The sequence below is a fragment of the Perca fluviatilis genome, chromosome 7, assembly GCF_010015445.1.
Source record: "Perca fluviatilis chromosome 7, GENO_Pfluv_1.0, whole genome shotgun sequence".
Taxonomy (NCBI): domain Eukaryota; kingdom Metazoa; phylum Chordata; class Actinopteri; order Perciformes; family Percidae; genus Perca; species Perca fluviatilis.
In genome coordinates this window covers 24206282-24224242 of record NC_053118.1, presented here as the reverse complement: position 1 = coordinate 24224242, position 17961 = coordinate 24206282, and the positions used below count along the sequence as shown (strand labels likewise).

General features: G+C 43.3%; 2 protein-coding genes across 3 annotated transcripts; both read left to right on the top strand.

Annotated features, from left to right (window-relative positions):
- Positions 1–671: 671 nt before the first annotated feature.
- On the top strand, positions 672–8640 carry si:ch211-154o6.3 (uncharacterized protein LOC563854 homolog). The gene is made up of 13 exons (XM_039805091.1): positions 672–949; positions 2915–3033; positions 3468–3709; positions 4237–4360; positions 4622–4743; positions 5330–5416; positions 5726–5815; positions 6147–6235; positions 6995–7217; positions 7401–7523; positions 7673–7838; positions 8052–8140; positions 8295–8640. The coding sequence occupies exons 1-13, from the start codon at positions 860–862 to the stop codon at positions 8381–8383; spliced, it is 1653 nt and encodes a 550-aa protein (XP_039661025.1). The 5' UTR covers positions 672–859; the 3' UTR covers positions 8384–8640.
- A 289-nt stretch (positions 8641–8929) lies between these two features.
- LOC120561823 (PILR alpha associated neural protein) lies at positions 8930–17158 on the top strand. 2 transcript variants are annotated; one of them, XM_039805105.1, is made up of 5 exons: positions 8930–9754; positions 9954–10360; positions 10755–10833; positions 14591–14737; positions 15598–17158. In XM_039805105.1, exons 1-5 carry the CDS (start codon positions 9744–9746, stop codon positions 15617–15619), a joined length of 666 nt encoding a protein of 221 aa, XP_039661039.1. In that variant the 5' UTR covers positions 8930–9743; the 3' UTR covers positions 15620–17158. The 2 variants fall into 2 exon arrangements, with proteins under 2 accessions (XP_039661039.1, XP_039661040.1); XM_039805106.1 differs by lacking the exon at positions 14591–14737.
- Positions 17159–17961: the final 803 nt, after the last annotated feature.

Genomic DNA, 17961 nt, shown 5'->3' with positions numbered 1-17961 from the left:
ATATATATATATATATATATATATATATATATATATAATATATTGAATATTGCTTTTCTGCACATTTAGTTCAGTTTTAGTTTAAACCATGCAGGAATTAGATGGTTAGAACCTGTGTTCTATGTGTATATGAATATATAAAAATAAAAAGTTTATTCTAAATGCTGAATGACATTTTTCCTTGTCTAATCAAGTGTATGTGCATGCCTAACATTTGGTGATGTTTATTTGTCAAACATTCGTTTTTATCTAACAAAATATCGAAGTGCGAATGGCTTTCCTATGACTCTCCTATGTCACCTTGCTGCTAAATCTCCAAAATAAATCAGCTATTATGATTTAGTTTATTTTAATTTAGTTTTTATTCTTAATCTCGATTTGGAGACACAAAAATATGACTTGATGGAATAGCACTTGAAGGCAGCACAGTGTTACTGTCCTTCGTCCTCCGGTTGACAGACTTTGGGTCAGTTAGACTTTTGTTTTGTGAATTAATTGCATGTAACATAAAACCGTACACAATCACGTCTGCTTAAATGAAAACCCGAGAACGGTAAATGTACTGTATAAGTCTATTTATTGTTAACCTTTTTCCTTTTTATTTTGTAATGCAATATGTTATCCGTCCACATGGTGTCGCTGTAAGGACAAGTTATACACGTCAACTGTGTCATCAACATCCGGCGACACGTCTCTTCAACCCACTTCCGAGCCTTCTGATACATGTTTTTTTTATTTAAACCTCTCCCGTCTTTTCATTAAAAGACAAATGTTACGTCTTTGACACAATACTCAAAGTCAGCTAGGCAGTTTAAAGTGTAGTTAACCTGCGGCGCCTTCGACAAGCCCAGAGCTTCTAATGGGGGAGGTGAGGAAGCTTCAGAAGAAGTTGAGACAGATTGGAAATCTGGAAATAAAAATCAGTCTTACCCCAGAGGAGAGATTCAAGGTACAGAAACACTTCATCTGCCTTTTTGTCCCAATGTTAACTGTGTGTGTAATCTGTGTGACTTTTGCCAATCCTGAATAGATTTCCCTCAGATGTAACAACAGGTTATGACTGCAGACTTTACTAAAGCACAGACACAGATTCAGTCAAAAATTAAAACATTAGAACATATCCATCTTCACCAGCTGACACAGGTTGAAAAATTCAGTAGAGTAGAGCTGCTTATTTATACATCATTAAAATACACCATTAAATATTACACGTCATATTTGGCACATAGTAGCCAAGCTCACATGGTTCTATAAAAATTGTTTTAATGGTGTTCTGTGATGCTACAAAGTTATGAAGTAAGGTATCATAAAGTTGGGATATCATAAAGAAAAAAATATGTGATTAACATGAATTAATGATAATGGTGGAAATGAATAATTTGACAGCTTTTGCCCTAAGAATTTTGGAGATCAGAAGGTTTCACGTTGAGCAGAGTGCATTAGAAAAATAATGATCAGGAACAACTTTCTCCTAACAACTTTAGGAGAGCCTCACTGTGTTAAAGGGCAGAATCTGAATTCTGTAAGTTATGGTCATGCCCTACAACAGTGTTTTTTCTGTACTGAACTGCCCCCCTACTCTAATCCCCTAATTGGAAACAGGAAAATAAATGCTGTTGTTGCACACATCTGCAGCTGAAGATTATTCGGTAGTGATGGTGAAGGTTACTGGTACCCATGATTCATTTCTGTGACTAAGTTGCATTTCCTTGTGTGATCTTACAGTGTATGATGAAACAGATAACCAGAAAATGATCGTAAAACAGAAATAACAAAATAAATTCCCTTTTAAAAAATATATTACACAGTATTTACAATGAATAATCTCATATAAGTAACACACAGATTTCACATTTTGGGAAAAAGTAAATGGATTTACTTATTTATCACGTGTAAAAATAGTAGAACGTAACTACCTGAATACTTAAAGTGGCAATTGTTAAGATTTCAGTTCTGGTTGATTTAGAATTTGTATTTGAGTAAAAATGAAATTGTTCGTAATACTGCATATAGATATCGCAATACTTTCATCTGTAAGCCTTATGCTCAATCACCATTGTAATACCTCCTTCAGCAGTAGATAGTGACTCAACAGACATTTATTTGAATGAAAATCTTCAAGATTACAGGTTTGCAGTATTAAGTATTTCCATTTTATGCTATTTCATAGTGGGAAATATTTTACTTTTTACCTCAATACATTTATTTGACAGATAAGGTTACTTGTTGCTTTTACCGCTGCCAACGAGTACTTCCGCTTTTGATACTTTTACTTCAGTATTTTTAAAAAAAATCCAGGGCTTTTAATATGAAATTAGTTTTTTTATATTGTTTTATTTTTTTATGGTCAAAATAGAAGAAGCAGACATTCAGACTTCAACTGTAGTCTCTAATAAGGGTCAAACATTGGATCCTACATTGCCCACAATGTTCAATCACACAATTCTGTCTTGTTATACCCTCCCTGCCTACAATTGCCCAAATATTTTTAAACAACATGTCCCCACTTTCTGTAAAATAAATTGTGATCTCCAAGCTCAAGCAGAGACAACCCTGATGAGATCATGATTACATCATCAGGGGTTATTGTCTCAGATGTAACAAAGCGCCACCAGAGCCACTATAGATCTCATATAAATGTTTTCTCAATTAAAGAAGTAGACATTTATGTGTAAAACTGGTGGAGTTCTCCTTTAACACAGGAAACTGACACTTTCAGTCACAAGTTGACAGGCCTGATTCACTCATTCATGCATCTTTCATATCTCACAATCAGACAGTACAGTGTATGGTGCGCATTGCCAGTTGCAGTCTAATAAATCAAGACAGGCGGAGTATATTGGTTGTGCATATAAACAACTTGTGGATTTACTGGCTTGGTTTACAACCAATCTCGTGCCTTCTTCCCTCTCAGATCTCCAGGAAGGCGGAGCTGCGTTCCAGATTGGCTGAGCTTCAGCTGCAGCTTTCTGGCCCGCAGCAAACTCTGGGGATTGTGGGAGACGGAAAAAAGGAGAAGATGAAAAGACAAGTGTAAGGAAGTGAGGGAGAGGTACCAACAAGAGGGGGCAGATGGAGAAAAGCATAATTCTTCAAAAGCAACAACATTCACTTTGAAGCCTTTGATCTTTTTTGTATGTCTATCTAAACACGCTGGAGGTCAAATACTGTCACGCTTTCCACTGTCGATAATGTGTAATGTAAACATCATTCAGAGATGTCATCCTTCCTATTGAAGCCCCTGAGGGCAGATAATTTAAATCAACGTGTGGATATTCAACAACAAAAAATCAAATTGAATGAAACACTTTTTCTAATACACAGACTAGGAGCTCATTAAGAAGTACTGTTTTTGTTTGTGTGGGACTTGGAGAAGCTCTACAGGTATGTTCCCTGTCACAGAGGATGTTGTGTGCCGCTTGCATCTTGGTTATTCATTCAGCTTTCGCTTTTCTGCACTGGCACAGGGAGGATACCCCTGAGGCCCTTCCATCACAAACGCCTCCAGCCTCCAAGATCCTTAAGGGAGAAGAGAAGTCCAAAACTCAAGCAACGCCAGCGCCGGCTGCCAGGCAGAGGGAAACAGGAGGGGGAGCACGGATAGGCAGACAGCAGGAAAGGACAGAGCCGGCCAAGGTGTCGGATCACTGCCGAGACGTGTCAGGAGGCTGCTCTGACTTTGACACAGATCAGCAAATTCGACAGTCAGGTCTGATTGAGTACATTATGATTACAGTTTATCGCAGGCAATCGAAAGCACAATGCAGTGCCCTTATTTTTTTTTAAAGATTATTTTTTTGGGGCTTTTCCGTCTTTAATTTTTGACAGTACAGCTAGGTGAGAAAGAGGGGGAAGACACGCAGGAAATTTGTCACAGGACAGATTCGAACCCTGGACCTCTGCGTCGAGGCATAAACCTCTCAGTATATGTGCGCCTGCTCTACCACTGACCCAACCCGGCCACAGAAGTGCCCTTATTTTGTCGTTAACATCTTAAATCAGATTATATCATGTATGCCACAGGTATTCCCAACAAGCTCATGTGGCTGTCAGTATTAAAACCAACAGCCTGCATTTGCTTCCCTGAAGACAGGACCCACGTTTTGCATCCTTGCAGCTAAATAAGCCCCATGTTTCGTGGTGGCAGACTAATCCATATTGAAGAAGTGTGTAGATTAACAAGCTGGGGTGCTGATGAGTCAACATTGCTAATTGGACAAATCATTTCCTTTACAGAGGCTGAATTTGCATCCCTCAAATCGTCTTGGGAGAAAGCAAAGTTTCGCTTGCGGCTGTTGGAGGGTCACAATGACATCGTCACCTGTGTGGTTGCTGTTGACAACCTGGTTGTTTCTGGAAGGTAAAGCAGGAAAGAAGGTCCTATTTGCATAATGGATGTGCAAAGTGAACATTTCACCTAATTTATCACTTAATATGCTCCAGCTCTCTCCCTCGCTGTCTGACATATTTGTTTTTCTTCCCCCTGCCGAGATGGCCTGGTGGAAATCTCTCGCGATTTATGTCGAACGCCTTTTAACTTTGCTTGTTTTCACCTTCTCTCACTCTCTTACTCACTTTCTACCCTTCTATATCCTCGCTCCATCCATCTTCCTCTTCTAAGCCGAGATACGACGGTGAAGGTGTGGCACGTTCCCACGGCAACGGAGCACAAGAACCTGGGGGGTCACGCTGGTGGAGTCACCTGTCTGTCTGCGCCTCCCCCTGAGTACTGCAGGAGGCTGGGTGAGGACACACACGGTTGCACACACACACACACACACACACACACACATCCACATCCTTACATGTGCACCGACTACAGCTGAGTAATGCCTGTGTCCTGCTGTCTGGTAATTATAGGAGCAGTTCATCAGATCAACCCCAGCGAGAGATAACCTCAGTAGTCACTTTAGAGAGTTCGCTGTCTGTCTGTAGCAGGCAGCCTTCCATCACTTGAACTCCAACTCCCTCTCTGGCTCGCCTCCTACACTCCCTCCCCACCTGCTTCCCCACCTAAAATACCAAATTGAGAAGCACAGCACATAGATTATGCAGCTCAGTCGAACTAATAGTCACACAGTGTTCATAGACTAATTATTACTTTCTTTTTTTAAATCATGCCTATTCTCTCTTTGCCTCTTTCTTGCAATCTGTCCCCTTTTTGTACATCATCACTTATTTACAGCTTCCTCTAAGCTTAATCTTTTTGTCCTCTTCTCTCTCTCTCTCTTTTTCTGATCCCCATTCTTTCCTCCTCCTCATTCTCCTCCTCCTCCTCGTCTTCCCCTGTCCCCTCCCGCTCTTCTGTCTGTGTTTGCCCTCTCGCCAGCCCGGTCCCTGTCTTTGTCCGACAAGGAGAGGTTTATTTTGAGTGGCTCGGCAGACTGCTATGTGAAGATCTGGGCCCTGAGCATTGGTATGCTTAACCACACAAACACACACACACACACACACACACACACACACACACACACACACACACACACACACACACACACACACACACACACACACACACACACACACACACACACACACACACACACACACACAGATATACAGTATATACATATATATACATATATACATATATTAAGGTAGACAGAGCCTCAGGGCTCTGTCTGGGAAACGTGTCTCTGTGTGTGTACATCGTAATCAATGTATGCCTGTGTGACTGGTGGTCTGTGCCCTGTCAATTAAATTAGTATTTTCCTGTTACTTCCAGGGCAGTGTGTTAAGTCTATCTACACGTTCAACGCTGTGACTGCACTCTGCTTTTTGCCAGAGGAAGAGGGCTACTTTATCACTGGATCAGGTGTGTTTTTGTGTGGAAAAATATGACCTAGTGACACAGTGAAGTGAACACAATAGTTGGAATTTGACATAGTGGCATTGTGTCGTATTTTTATTTTACATCTATTTCTGTACATCTATGTGCTTTGGAGGAGACATGTACATATTTGCTAATATGTAGGCATCATCTGCCAGTGAATTAGTGAGTGTAGCGCATGGCTATTGGGCTGAATCAGAGAGATGGTGGCGCACAGATTAGGTAGTCAGGCTCAGGTGGATCGACCGTGACCAACAATAATGACTGCCAGTCGCCTGTCAGCACATGTTAACCTCACCCTCTGTCACCCAATCAGATGGGGGGAAAGTGCAAGCCTGGAGCTGGCAAACTTTCGAAAACTGCCAGTCAATCAATGCTCACCAGGAAGCAGTCACCTCCATCCAGGTGGGTGGGTCACTCACCTACGTTCCGTGATGTGCTCTCTCGCTTTTTATCATGTTATGTTCACACTGAAGATGCTCAAGCTGTTTTCATGTTCAGCCTATTTTTAAAGGCTGATAAAAAAAAAAAAACACGCCAATGTTTCTCTCTCTGTAGAAGCTGTCTAAAGTAGTTTTAGAACTCTTGATTATTAATTTGTGAAAAAGCCCCTCCTCAGGAAATCAAACAGCTTTATTTTTCACTCTTATCCTCACAGCTTTCCTTGTTTATTGCTTTCAAACAGATATCAAAGATATTTATTGAGATGTAAGTCGTTTAGCTCACCATTTTTAGAAAGCATACTGTACAAATTTGGAGCAAAAAGGCTTTTTATGAATATTGAAATCCAGAGCTACATATGCACATTTTTGTTTCAATTTGCAATCATCAAAATATGCCTAAAGCATTAAAGCGTAGCACATCATTGTCATCCTCTTTGTTGTTTATCATGCAAAGCACACAATCCATTTAAAACCAACAGCGGCTCAGAAACGTACATTTTCAAACTGTTCACACACAATTCTTTTCCCTTCACACAAACATACATACACACTCTTTCCCTTATTCTGTGTATCTATCTCTATCTCTCTCTCTCTCTCTCTCACACACTCACACTCACACTCTCACACACACACACACACACACATTCACGCACACATACACACACGCACTGGGTAAAGACTCAGATCACCATGACAACCATGTCTCCTGTGCCCTCCACAGTCTCAGGGTCCGCTGGTGTTCAGCGGCTCGGCAGAGGGAGGGGTGTCTGTGTGGGAGAACCGGTGTTCAGATCGAGACCCCCTGCGGCTGCTGCACCACTGGGGCGAACAGGTGACGGGCTGTGGAGGGGGGTCGGGCGGGCGTCTGACCCTCAGCCCGAGGGGAGACAGAGTGTTCCTGTCTTATGGTCAAGCCTGGCTCAAGATCCTGCACTGGAGGACCGGTAAGTGTGTGTGTGTGTCTGTGTGTCTGTGTGTCTGTCTGTCTGTCTGTCGTCTGTCTGTCTGTCTTTCTTTCTTTCTTTCTTTCTTTCTTTCTTTCTTTCTTTCAGGATGATTGGAAAAGCAAGGTAGATGAAGGAACATTTGCATAATCTTTCTACCTAACATCTGTCCAATTATCACAGGAACCATGTCCAGACTGACCAATCACAACAGCATCACCGGGGTAACAGATTGTGTTCACCAGACAGGAGGCCTCCTAATTGGCTCCTGCTATGATCTGGCGAATGGAGAGAGCTCGCTAAATTGTGAGTCACAGAGTAAACCTTGTGCAACCAGAAGTAACTTGCTCCACTTTGAGAGAGTGAAAGCACAATAAGGACTTAAGACAAAATCGAAAGCACTTTGTTTTCCTCTGTTGACCTCCATTCCCTTCATCTCCCTCTCGTCCTTCTAGTATTCTCTCTGCCTCAGTGTCAGTACCTGGCCTCTCTCTCCTGGCCCGATGCTCCCAGAATCCTCTGCTTTACAGCGTGGGCCACAGGAAGCGGAGACCACCGGTGGGTCACTGGAGGTCATGACCTCATTGTATGGGAGCAGCTCCCCAGTTCTGGGAAGCAGAGGTAGGCTCAACACATGTCAACACTACTCAGATAAAAAAGATTTTGGACTGAACTGCTCAACGAAATTTCTTATTTGCATATTTTTCCAAGGCTAAGTGCACTGCTAATTCTAAAGCTTTACTGGGATGTATAAGGTGCTAATGAATATAACGGTTTTGACACACACCTCTATTGATATTAGGCGTTTAATTAATGTGAGTGTGAATGTTGAAGGGGTGATGTCACAGTGAAGAGAGACAGTCGGTTGGAGTCCTGTTCGCTGGAATCAGAGGGGGACACAGAAGATGACGAGGAGACTGATGGTACAGACACACACTGCATTTCACATGTTTTCATGTCTTCATTTACTGACTGGCACGCTCAATGAGTAACCATGGAATTGCAGACTTCATTATCATGTTAATTTTAGATGATGCATGTCATGACGAATCCTCATGACCTCCTTATCAAATTTAGATTACGAGGATGATGATGACAACGCTGAAGGAAAAGACATTGCGGAGGATGGAGGGTCCGGCTCGTGGTTGCGCTGCATTCTCCAGTGAGTGCTGGTTTCTCATGCTGAGGACACCACGGCCTGCAGCCATGAAGAGGAAATGAGAGAGAGAGAGAGGGAGCGTAGTGACAGCAAAGGAGGGTGCAGGGGAGCGAAGTGTGACAGACTGACTGTCAGTGTCGGCGGGGGGAGCGTATGGATGAAGACGGGGAGTGCGTGTGTATATGTGAGTGATAGGCAGATTGCTTTACATGTAAATATTTCCACATACAATAAAGCTGTCACCCTTTGACTCTTACCTCCAAATTGGCATCTCTTGTTGTCTCTTTTTTTTTTATTTCAATCTGACCCTGCCTCTTCTTCAAACACCAGTTCATCGCCCTGCTCTGCTGGCGCAACCTGTGTAAATTGATGCAAATTAAATTTTATTCTATCTTTATTCCCCTCGTTCCCTCCCTCCTCTTGCTTTCTGCATTTCTGTCTCTGGGGTGTCCTTGCCTGTTTTTGTAAATATAATTGAAGAGTTTTTTTTTTTTAACCTCCTGCCTCTAAAATGAGCTTACCAATGTCGTCCTCAGTATCATTTCTGTTTGCCTCGTCAAATTCATTTCTTTTCCTTTGCCTCCATTTAATTGAACCAGTTTCTTAAAAAAAACAACACATAATTAGCATTTAAATCTCTTTCCTACAGTCTCCTGCCCTCCCTACATCGCTCTCTCTCCCCTCTCTTACTCTAGCAGACTCTACATGTCTCAGTCGCTAAGGCAACCAATGCTTTTTTTCTCACTTGCTCTCTGTATCTCCCCCTTTCTCTCTCATTCCCTCTCTCCACTGCCAGAGGTAGGCATGATAACTGATATGTGTCGGAGTGTGTGTGTGTTTGTGTCCGTCTCCCGGTGTGCTTGTGTGTCTCTAAGTGACATTTCTGTGGCATTTAGGCAGCAGTTGTGGAAAGGAAGTTACCTCTCTTTGCTCCAAGTGCCATATAGAGTATTGGCTCAATGCATGATGCTTCTAATGATGATTAATGTGCTGTGCTCAGGTGTGTGCACTGTAAATGTGTGAGAGAACAGAACAGACAATGAGTATGTACTTCTGGGTGTTTTTGAATGCAGATGTGGATACTGTATAAATGTGGCGCATAATTGAGCGTTAAATTTAAAAGCCCAGGGGAGTCTGTGTGTGTATGTTTTTTTTTATTTTAATTTTTTTATAAAGATGACCGTTTCTGTTTTCTGCCAATACTCTTCCTGGTGTCTAGTTAACATGGTTTTATCCGGCAACATAAAAGAAGAAAAAAGCTGGACCCTCCCCCTTTCTCTCCCTCTCTATCCCTCTCTTGCCCCTCTGTCCTGTCTTACAGAGAGAGATGATCGGAGGAGCGGAGTCTCAGTGAACAGAGCGAAGCGATGGAGAGATGGTAAGGTGGATAGTAACGAAGGTGAAGGAGGGATGTATAGGGTGCAGATGCATTAAATGTCAGTTTGAGTGATGGCTGGAATAAGATTACATTTCTGAGCTGATGAGGTCGTGCAGACGCCTGGGGACAATACGTTTTCTCAGATAACTTCTCTGTCACTCCACAACCTCTCATTCTTTCTCCTCCACTTCTCTTCCAGCTCCATCTCTCCTGTCACACGACTGACTGCCCTCCGCTGCCTTGTCTGCCTTCTCCTGGTTGCTCTGGTCACACAGCCTTCCACCTGTAACCGAGACGACAGTGAGGTCGAGGAGCAGGTGGACGCCCGGTCTGTCCAGCTGTCCGTTACAGCCCAGGTCACACCCACCCCTCTGTGGGCGGTAGTCTGGGGTCCCACACAGCCTCTGGAGGATGAGACTTACCATTTCCTTTCCAGCCAGGAAACTGACCCCCTGCACCAGCATGGTAACCAGCAGGAGGCCAGCACCGCCAAGTCAGACTGGCCTGCAAGCATGCAACCCCGGGAGGACGTGCCGCTGGAGTCTAAGAACCAGGAGGGAGTCGAGGATGGAGGCACGGAGGCGGAGGAGACGGAGCCTGAGGAAGGTGGGCTTCAGGAGATGCACAGAAAGGATTTCTAAATAAAGGTGGCCACGAGCCACAGTCCACGTGAACACACACACATACCACAAGTCCTCCAGGGAATTAGCTGTCACCAGGGTGAAGGCTGCTGTGTGCAGCCGGCTGTGTCTGTGGCGGGGGAATGCCTAATAAAGTTCTCATCACTCACAGTGAGGAATTGGCCGCTGTCAAAATGCAAGATATAGAGAAGACGTCATCGGATTAGTGTTATAGTTGGAGGCCAGCGTCTCGCACATCCAATTTCATGTTTCAGCTGGCTTCATTGATTTCTTCTTTTGTTCTGGATACAAATTATACATGGTCATGGTCTGAGATAAGTAATTGCACGAGTGTGTGTGTGTGTGTGTGTGTGTTACAGTGGACCCTCAGTTCTACGTCACAGTGACCATCTCCTCGCTGCTCATCCTGACGGCAGTCGTAATTACAGCCAAACTCTGGTAGGAACCTAAACTCTCTCCTTTAAAATATTGTGTGTGTGTGTGTGTGTGTGTGTGTATTGCCACATAAATGTGAAGTGGGCATTGCTGAATAAGAGCAAGGATTAGCAAACTTTCCCTGTATGAGCTGAACACCTATCCCACAGCAGGAGGGCAGTACTGGTTCTCCTGATTCAAAGGGTTTTTAATGCTAAGGTTGTAGATAAGACTATTTATCATTTTAAGAACACACACAGCCAGGTGCAGACCAGTTTGAGCTTCAATACAAGATGCCTCCCTTAATATGACAGCATTTTGATTTCTAAATTGGGCTGTTTAAGACCGAGTTTGAGGTTAAATGAGGTGCTTTGTCTGAACGCATTGTGTAGACCCCCTGGATTACATTTGCTCTGAGAAAATTGATTCCTAGAATAACGTGCCTCAGTTAAAGCAGGGATGTACTGAGGTCAGTTGTAGATTTACTTAGAACAGACATTTCCAACCTGGGGGTCAGGACCCCCTAAAGGGTCATGAGATGATTAACAAGATAGGAAAGCACAATAAAACTATCCCTGGTACACAACATTGGGATTCTTTGTTCACACTTCAGTCTAATTGTCTTTGTATCGCGTCATTTGCTGGATAATTGTGCTTCTTTGGTAATCTTAGCAATCTTAGAGGGACTAATCATCTTTTTGTTGACTTGGTTATAATCCGTAGGCATATCCAAACACTGAAGAGGAAGTCACAGACATATCTTTATTAGCTAGGGCTGTGCTGCATTAAGAGATTGGAATATACTGTGCTTTGAAGAATGGGACTGAAAGAGTCAAGAATTTGACTTCTCCCTTTTTCTACCCACTGATGGATCAAGATGAAAATTGTTGGATTGTACTAGATGTGAAGGGATTTATGAAGATGACACCCTGATAGTTACAGATGTGTTTGCATGTGCATGTTGGTCCGTCTGTCATGTCTGTGTGCCTGTTGTCAATGATTACGTAATGTGTCTGTGTATTAGGGATCGACCGATACTGTTTTTTTTTAAGGCCGATACCAATTATTATTAGTTTATGAAACCGATAACTGATATTTGAAACCAATGTGCATTGACAGTGAAAATCAAAATCAAAAGGCAAGAAATCAAAAAAAGTCAGAATTAAGATTTTTGGAATGTTACAAACTGCAGCACAAAACTTTGTTTACAGTAAATGCTTTAAGCAATTATTAAATACATTAGGAACTTTCAACATGATACACAGTAAAAGATAGTCAGATAGTGTTGTGGGACATTAAGTTAGACTCAGTGAGGAGTGAAACCCAAGCAGAGGGACAGACACAGAGCTGTAGCGGAGCCAAAGTAGCGCACTTTTTAATGAATTAACTTTATCGGTTATCGGGCAAATAAAACGCCGATACAGATCATATGCAAACTGCCAAAAAAAACGGCCCGATAATCAGACAGGGACGATAACTGGTCTATCCGTACTATGTATTCCTTCCTAAAGTGAGAGCTAATAAGAGTAATTACATTCTAATGACTTTATTAATAACACTTGTGCTCCTGAAAAGTCACAGTTGGCACAGATGTGTCATTTAATGCCATTAGAGTTGCAATAATTAAACACTGACTATAACCAATAGGATGGAACTGGAAGCAAAAACAGATCTGTCGCGTTACAGGCTTGAGCAATAACATGGCTTCACTGATGTCAATGTGCTTTAACAGCCCATCGGCCATTAAACCTCTCAGTGCATGTTAACACAAGGTGGGGGTTCTGTTTGTGATACGTTATGTTTTCAGGCCTCGTAGGAAGTGCTTGCTGCACACATGGCCATTAGCTGGAAATGAGGAGTCATCTATGTGATGTAGTGGAGCATTTCCACGCTTTGCTGATCAAACCAATAACGCCTAGTTTATTTGACCGCTGGGACCCCTCATTCCTTCTCTTTCTGCATCACCCACATTTTTTTCTCAGCCATTTATACTTTTACTCTCCTCCTCCTTACTCTAATTCTCTTATCTGCTCATCTTACCCACATTTCTATTATATCATAATTTTTCATTTCATTGCCTGGATCTGTATAATTTATTCTCCTTCATATCTATTTTTCATACTCTCTCTTAATCTCAGTTTTGCTCCCACACTCTTACATTATCTCCCCTCACTCTCTCTCCAACCCTCCCTTCCTCCTCTTACTTGGGCCTCTTTTCCATTCACCTCCCAGGTTCTTTTTCTTTCTTTCTCTGAATACCTGTGTTCCCCTACTTCCTTCAGGTTCTTCGCTTATTTCCAGTTATCATCATTGCATTGCTCTAATAGTGCCTGTCTTTGCACAGCTGGTACTCCTCTTATCTCCCTCACCAGTCTCCTATCTCTCCCAGCACCGCCAGTCTGACTGCTGATCCACAGATAATCCTCCAGCTTGAGCTGATACACGATAAAAGCCTCTTTTCTCTCTGTTGCTGAGACTGGCCTTCATTGTTGTTCCGATAACTTACTCCACCGGTCCCCGCCAGGGAGGAAAACCCACACTGCTGGTGGATCCAAAGTGGCCTTACAAAAATGAGAATAGCGGGGATTCAAGGCTGGAGACATGGCAGCAGCCCATCTCTATAGACTGGCTCGTGCTTCAGTGTCATAAATGTGTAAATAACGCCATGTGTTAGATGGAGAGAGTGCCGCGCTATGAGCGGGAGGGGGGCGGGGCGGTATACAGATGGACTGAAATGATAGCCTATAGTGGAAATTGGCCACCGTCCAGTTCATTATGATTATAGAAGAGCGGCATATGTGCTCAGTGATTTTCCCAGCCCTAAAATCGTTAGTGTGGCTAATGTTATCAAGCGTGACTATGTTTGTGTGTGAATGTAGAGAGAGAGAGAGAGAGAGAGAGAGAGAGAGAGAGAGAGAGAGAGAGAGAGAGAAAAGTCAACCAGAAGAGGACAGGTGTTACTGAAGGAAGATGAGGGTGCAGGATGGCTTTTATGGCTGCTTTTTTGCCTCTAAGAGCCTGACCCTGTGACTCTCGACTGCGTCTTCACCCTCCTTACGAAAACAATGGCACGCCACCTCTGTGATGCGTCACCCCTCTGTCCATTTCTTTGCCTTGTTGCATCCTTCCCACCTCACCCCTCTCCTCCCCCGTCCCACAGTGCCTGTCTCCTTCACCCATTTCTCGCTCTGCCTCCCTCTCTCCCCTGACAACGTTTTAATGAGTCCGATGAGTGCACTAATTCTCTCTCACAGTGGCAGAGTAATGTGTTCGCTGATGCTAAATGGCTCGGCTGTTCTCGACGCTCTCTGACATTGTTTCTCTGTATCTCCCCCCTCTGTCTTTTCTCTTTACTCTGCTGTTTCTCCTTATCTGTGTCTCTGTCTATCTCCCTTAATTTCACCCCTCTCTATCATTTCCTGCACTGTTTCTTCCTCTCTCACCTTCTTTTACTGTTATCTGTCTCTCTCAAACTCAAACTTTCTTTGAGTCCTTTCATCTCGGTTTCTATTCCTGTCCCTCTTCTTCTCTGTCTCTTTTTTTCCTTAATTCCCATCTTTTCCCATCCCTCTGTCTGCATCTTTCTTTTTCCTCTTGTCTGACTCCCTACTCCACCAACCCCTCCTTTGCTCACTCTTCTTAACTCTCCATCCCTTTCATTTTCTTGCCTCCTTTCATCCTTTCTCGTCTCTCTCTGTGTCTCTCTCTCTCTCTCTCTCTCTCTCTCTCTCTCTATCTATCTATCTATCTATCTATCTGTGTCACTATCCTTCTCTCCCAGTTACGATCACAGCTGTTCCCAGCATCCACCCCCGCTTTCCCGTGGCGTGGCCCCCCCACTCTCCCTCGCTCTCCCTCGTTCCCTTGCTTCAGAGGACAGCCGGCAGACGTTGCACAGCACCTCCGCCTCCTTCACCGACAGGGAGAGGTAATGAGTCGTCTCACCAGTCTTCAGTCTCGAGTGTGTGCGTGTCTAAGTCTATGTGTCTGATTTGCATGTGTGCACCTCTGGATTGAAATATAGATACATAAGAGTGACATGACACTGTCATGAACGTGTCATAAACATAAACAAGTCATAAACGTTTATGACAACACTTTTGTCACAAAGTGTCATTCGGTTTTTGTCATGACAAGTTAGGGTTAGGGCTCAGAGTTAGGGTTAGGGTTCATGTGTCATGACAGTGTAATGTCACTCTTATGTAGATACCTTCAAGTAAAGTGTTACCGAAGTTTGTTTCTTTGTGTGTGAAGAAGCCTTATTACCTCTTTTGCATTATAAGCATGTACATGGAGTAGAAATGAACAGTAGTGCTATTCTCTGAGGAGTATTCAGGCCTGGAGTGTTGTAAGATGTATCAGTGTTTTAAACCCCCTCTACAGATGAGTCATAGTGGGCCCAGTCACCATCCATGAAATTATGCTTTTATTCGAGGGTATTTAAAGTTAATCTCAATCAAGATAATTATAGTGCTGTACTCCAGTGCTCCCTCTCACTTCCTCCCTCCCCATCAGCTTTTCCTCCACCTTCCACTTCTACCTCCTTCTCTTCCGTCTCTTCCCCCCGCCGCCCTCTCAGTCCCCTGTGATGCAGCTTTCCGTTTGCGTGTACACCACTTTTCCAGCTTCAGGCCTCGCTGCTCCACTTCACCTCTCCCTTTCTGTCTTTCCTCCCATCATCAGAAGTCCCAAAGCTTCCCACAACCCTCCCCTCCTCCTCCTCCTTTTTTTTGGTCTTAGTCTTTCTATCTCTCTCACTCTTCTTCTCTGTGTCTCTTGCTGTGTCAGGATCCCAGTCGTGAACCTCTGAGGTGACTATTTTTCCATATGGTAAACATTTCTACGGGGCCTGAGGAGGAACATCAACACGACCAGAGGCTGTGCCTGCAGCGCCGTTTTATTTTCTCTGAAACTGTGAAGTGAATCCAGGGGTCCCAGGTATCCAACCATAACAAAACTCCTTGGCTTCCCTTAGGTCTAAAAAACCCAAACACATCTCCCTGCTGCTCCCTCCTTCCTTTCTTCCTCTGTGCTTGGTATAAATTTCTTTTATGCGGTTCCGCGTCTCTGTAACCTGCTCCCTGTTTTCCATCCCCTGTATGGCCCCAAGCTCTGCCAAGCCAACCAACTGCTCTGCGCTCCGACCCGCCATGACTAATTCACAAACAAGCAGTTTAACAGATCTGCAACATCCCATTACCCCTGAAATGCCCTACCTGTGCTTCCACAGCTGTTTCCAGTGATTCAGCTGCACATATGAAGCTGTTCAGTATTCATTCTAATCTAGCAGACGGTTCTTTCATTACATGACACTCAAATTCAGTTCAATTTAGCTGGCTTTTATCTGGTTTGTAAATGGTTAAAAGCCATTCTCAGCATCTCCCAACACTGAACGGGGTATTTCACAAAGCTGTTTGGCACAGCTGTAGCCAACAGGCAATGTGTTTAACATGTCACGCTCCAAAAACTGCTGTTTATTCCCTGCTTTGGGCGCCGTAAATGCAAATAGTGTGGCTTTTTCCTCTGCGGTGTGTAGAGGAGTCTGTTTTGTTTCAGTTTTTCCTCATGATTTGTTTTCTTAATTATCTGGCTGACGTTCACCTCTTTGTCGAGTCTTTGTGAGCACCCTCTGTTCCTGCTGGACTGTGTTAGAGGTGTGTTAAGCATAGAGTATTTCCAGTGGTGGAGATAAAATATTCAGAGCGGGAATGGATAGAAGAGGCATTCCTGTAGAAATCAATGATTCCCAAAGGTTTTGGATGGTGAACAACAAAGACAGATTTATGTCATCATGGAAATTAGCATCTCTGAACTGTACGCGTGATCAAAGGACTGATGATACCACGACAAGTTTTTTTTTTTTACCTGACAGTATCCCAATCCCGGAAAACAAAACGGCATCATTTTCCTCATATCATGTTTCAAGTCACTGTATATCAACTGTCTTGGGAGCACTAAAGGAAAGTAGGACATCAAGGAGCATCATTTCTGTCTCTCCAATGAATCTGCATGTGTACAGTAAGAAAACCTGTGAGACTAGCTTCAAATCTATTATTTATAAATGTCTATTTTATCTATCAGTGAGTGATGTCTTATAGAATCTTTCAGAGCCAAATGTCAGTTTGTGTTTGGCAACTTTTCTAAGCAGCTTTGAGACATGAAATACCCCCCCCCTCCACACACACACACACATACATTTACATCACAGACAGACATAGTGCTGGTGGCATCATGCGTGGCTCTTGCTATCCTCCAGATATCCAGTCTTGTGATTTTTAGTAGCATTCCTGTAGAAATGTGGTCTTTCTGTACCATGGAAGTTCAATAAAGACTCAACACTGGCGTTTTAGCTTTGCGTCTATCTGTTTATTTCTCTGCATGTTGAATGAATTCCCCTGGGAGCTGTGCGATCTGCAATGCTTTATGGGAAGGACAAAGCTTACACTGTGCAAGCTTTTACTGTGCATTTTTATAGCTACTGCTGTATCCTAATCTTTTTCTCCCTGACGTGAACATTTAGTCCACCGGCTTGCATTGATTTTGAACCATGGGCTTGGCATTAAAATGTCCTGCATGTGCCAATCATGTTTTACCAGTGAGGAGCAGCTGAAAAGGGGGCGAAGAAATAGGTGGCTGCTTGGGTCTGAAGCGTTTCCTTATCTTCTCACCTCATATGGATTCCTCTCGCTTCAGAAAGATTAACAGGGTGCTAAGCAAGAATTTCCTCCTGTGTATAGTTTTTCAAACAAATGTCAATAAAATCAAGACGGGCACCAGAGGACAAGTACCACTCGTGTGTATTGGGATTCTCCACCAGTCTGCTGCACAGCTACTCTTTCCATCTCCCCTGGGCATTTTACTAATCAATCAAACTAATTGATTGGCTTTGTTCCACTCTGAAGTTTTAATGACTGCGTCTAGTTATGAGCTACATACCAGGAGACGCTGCAGTAATCTGTAACTGTGGTGGGCAAACAACAAACACTAATGCAGAAGTTAGGTGTGAACTCACAAATGCAGAGTCATCGCTTACATGCTCACACCTATAAAACAGCACACACACGAATCACCTGCCACTTTCTCTCCAGATTACACGGGTGCCAGTGAACCCTCTTTCACTGACAAACACTCAGAGGGGTGAACAGCTGTTGG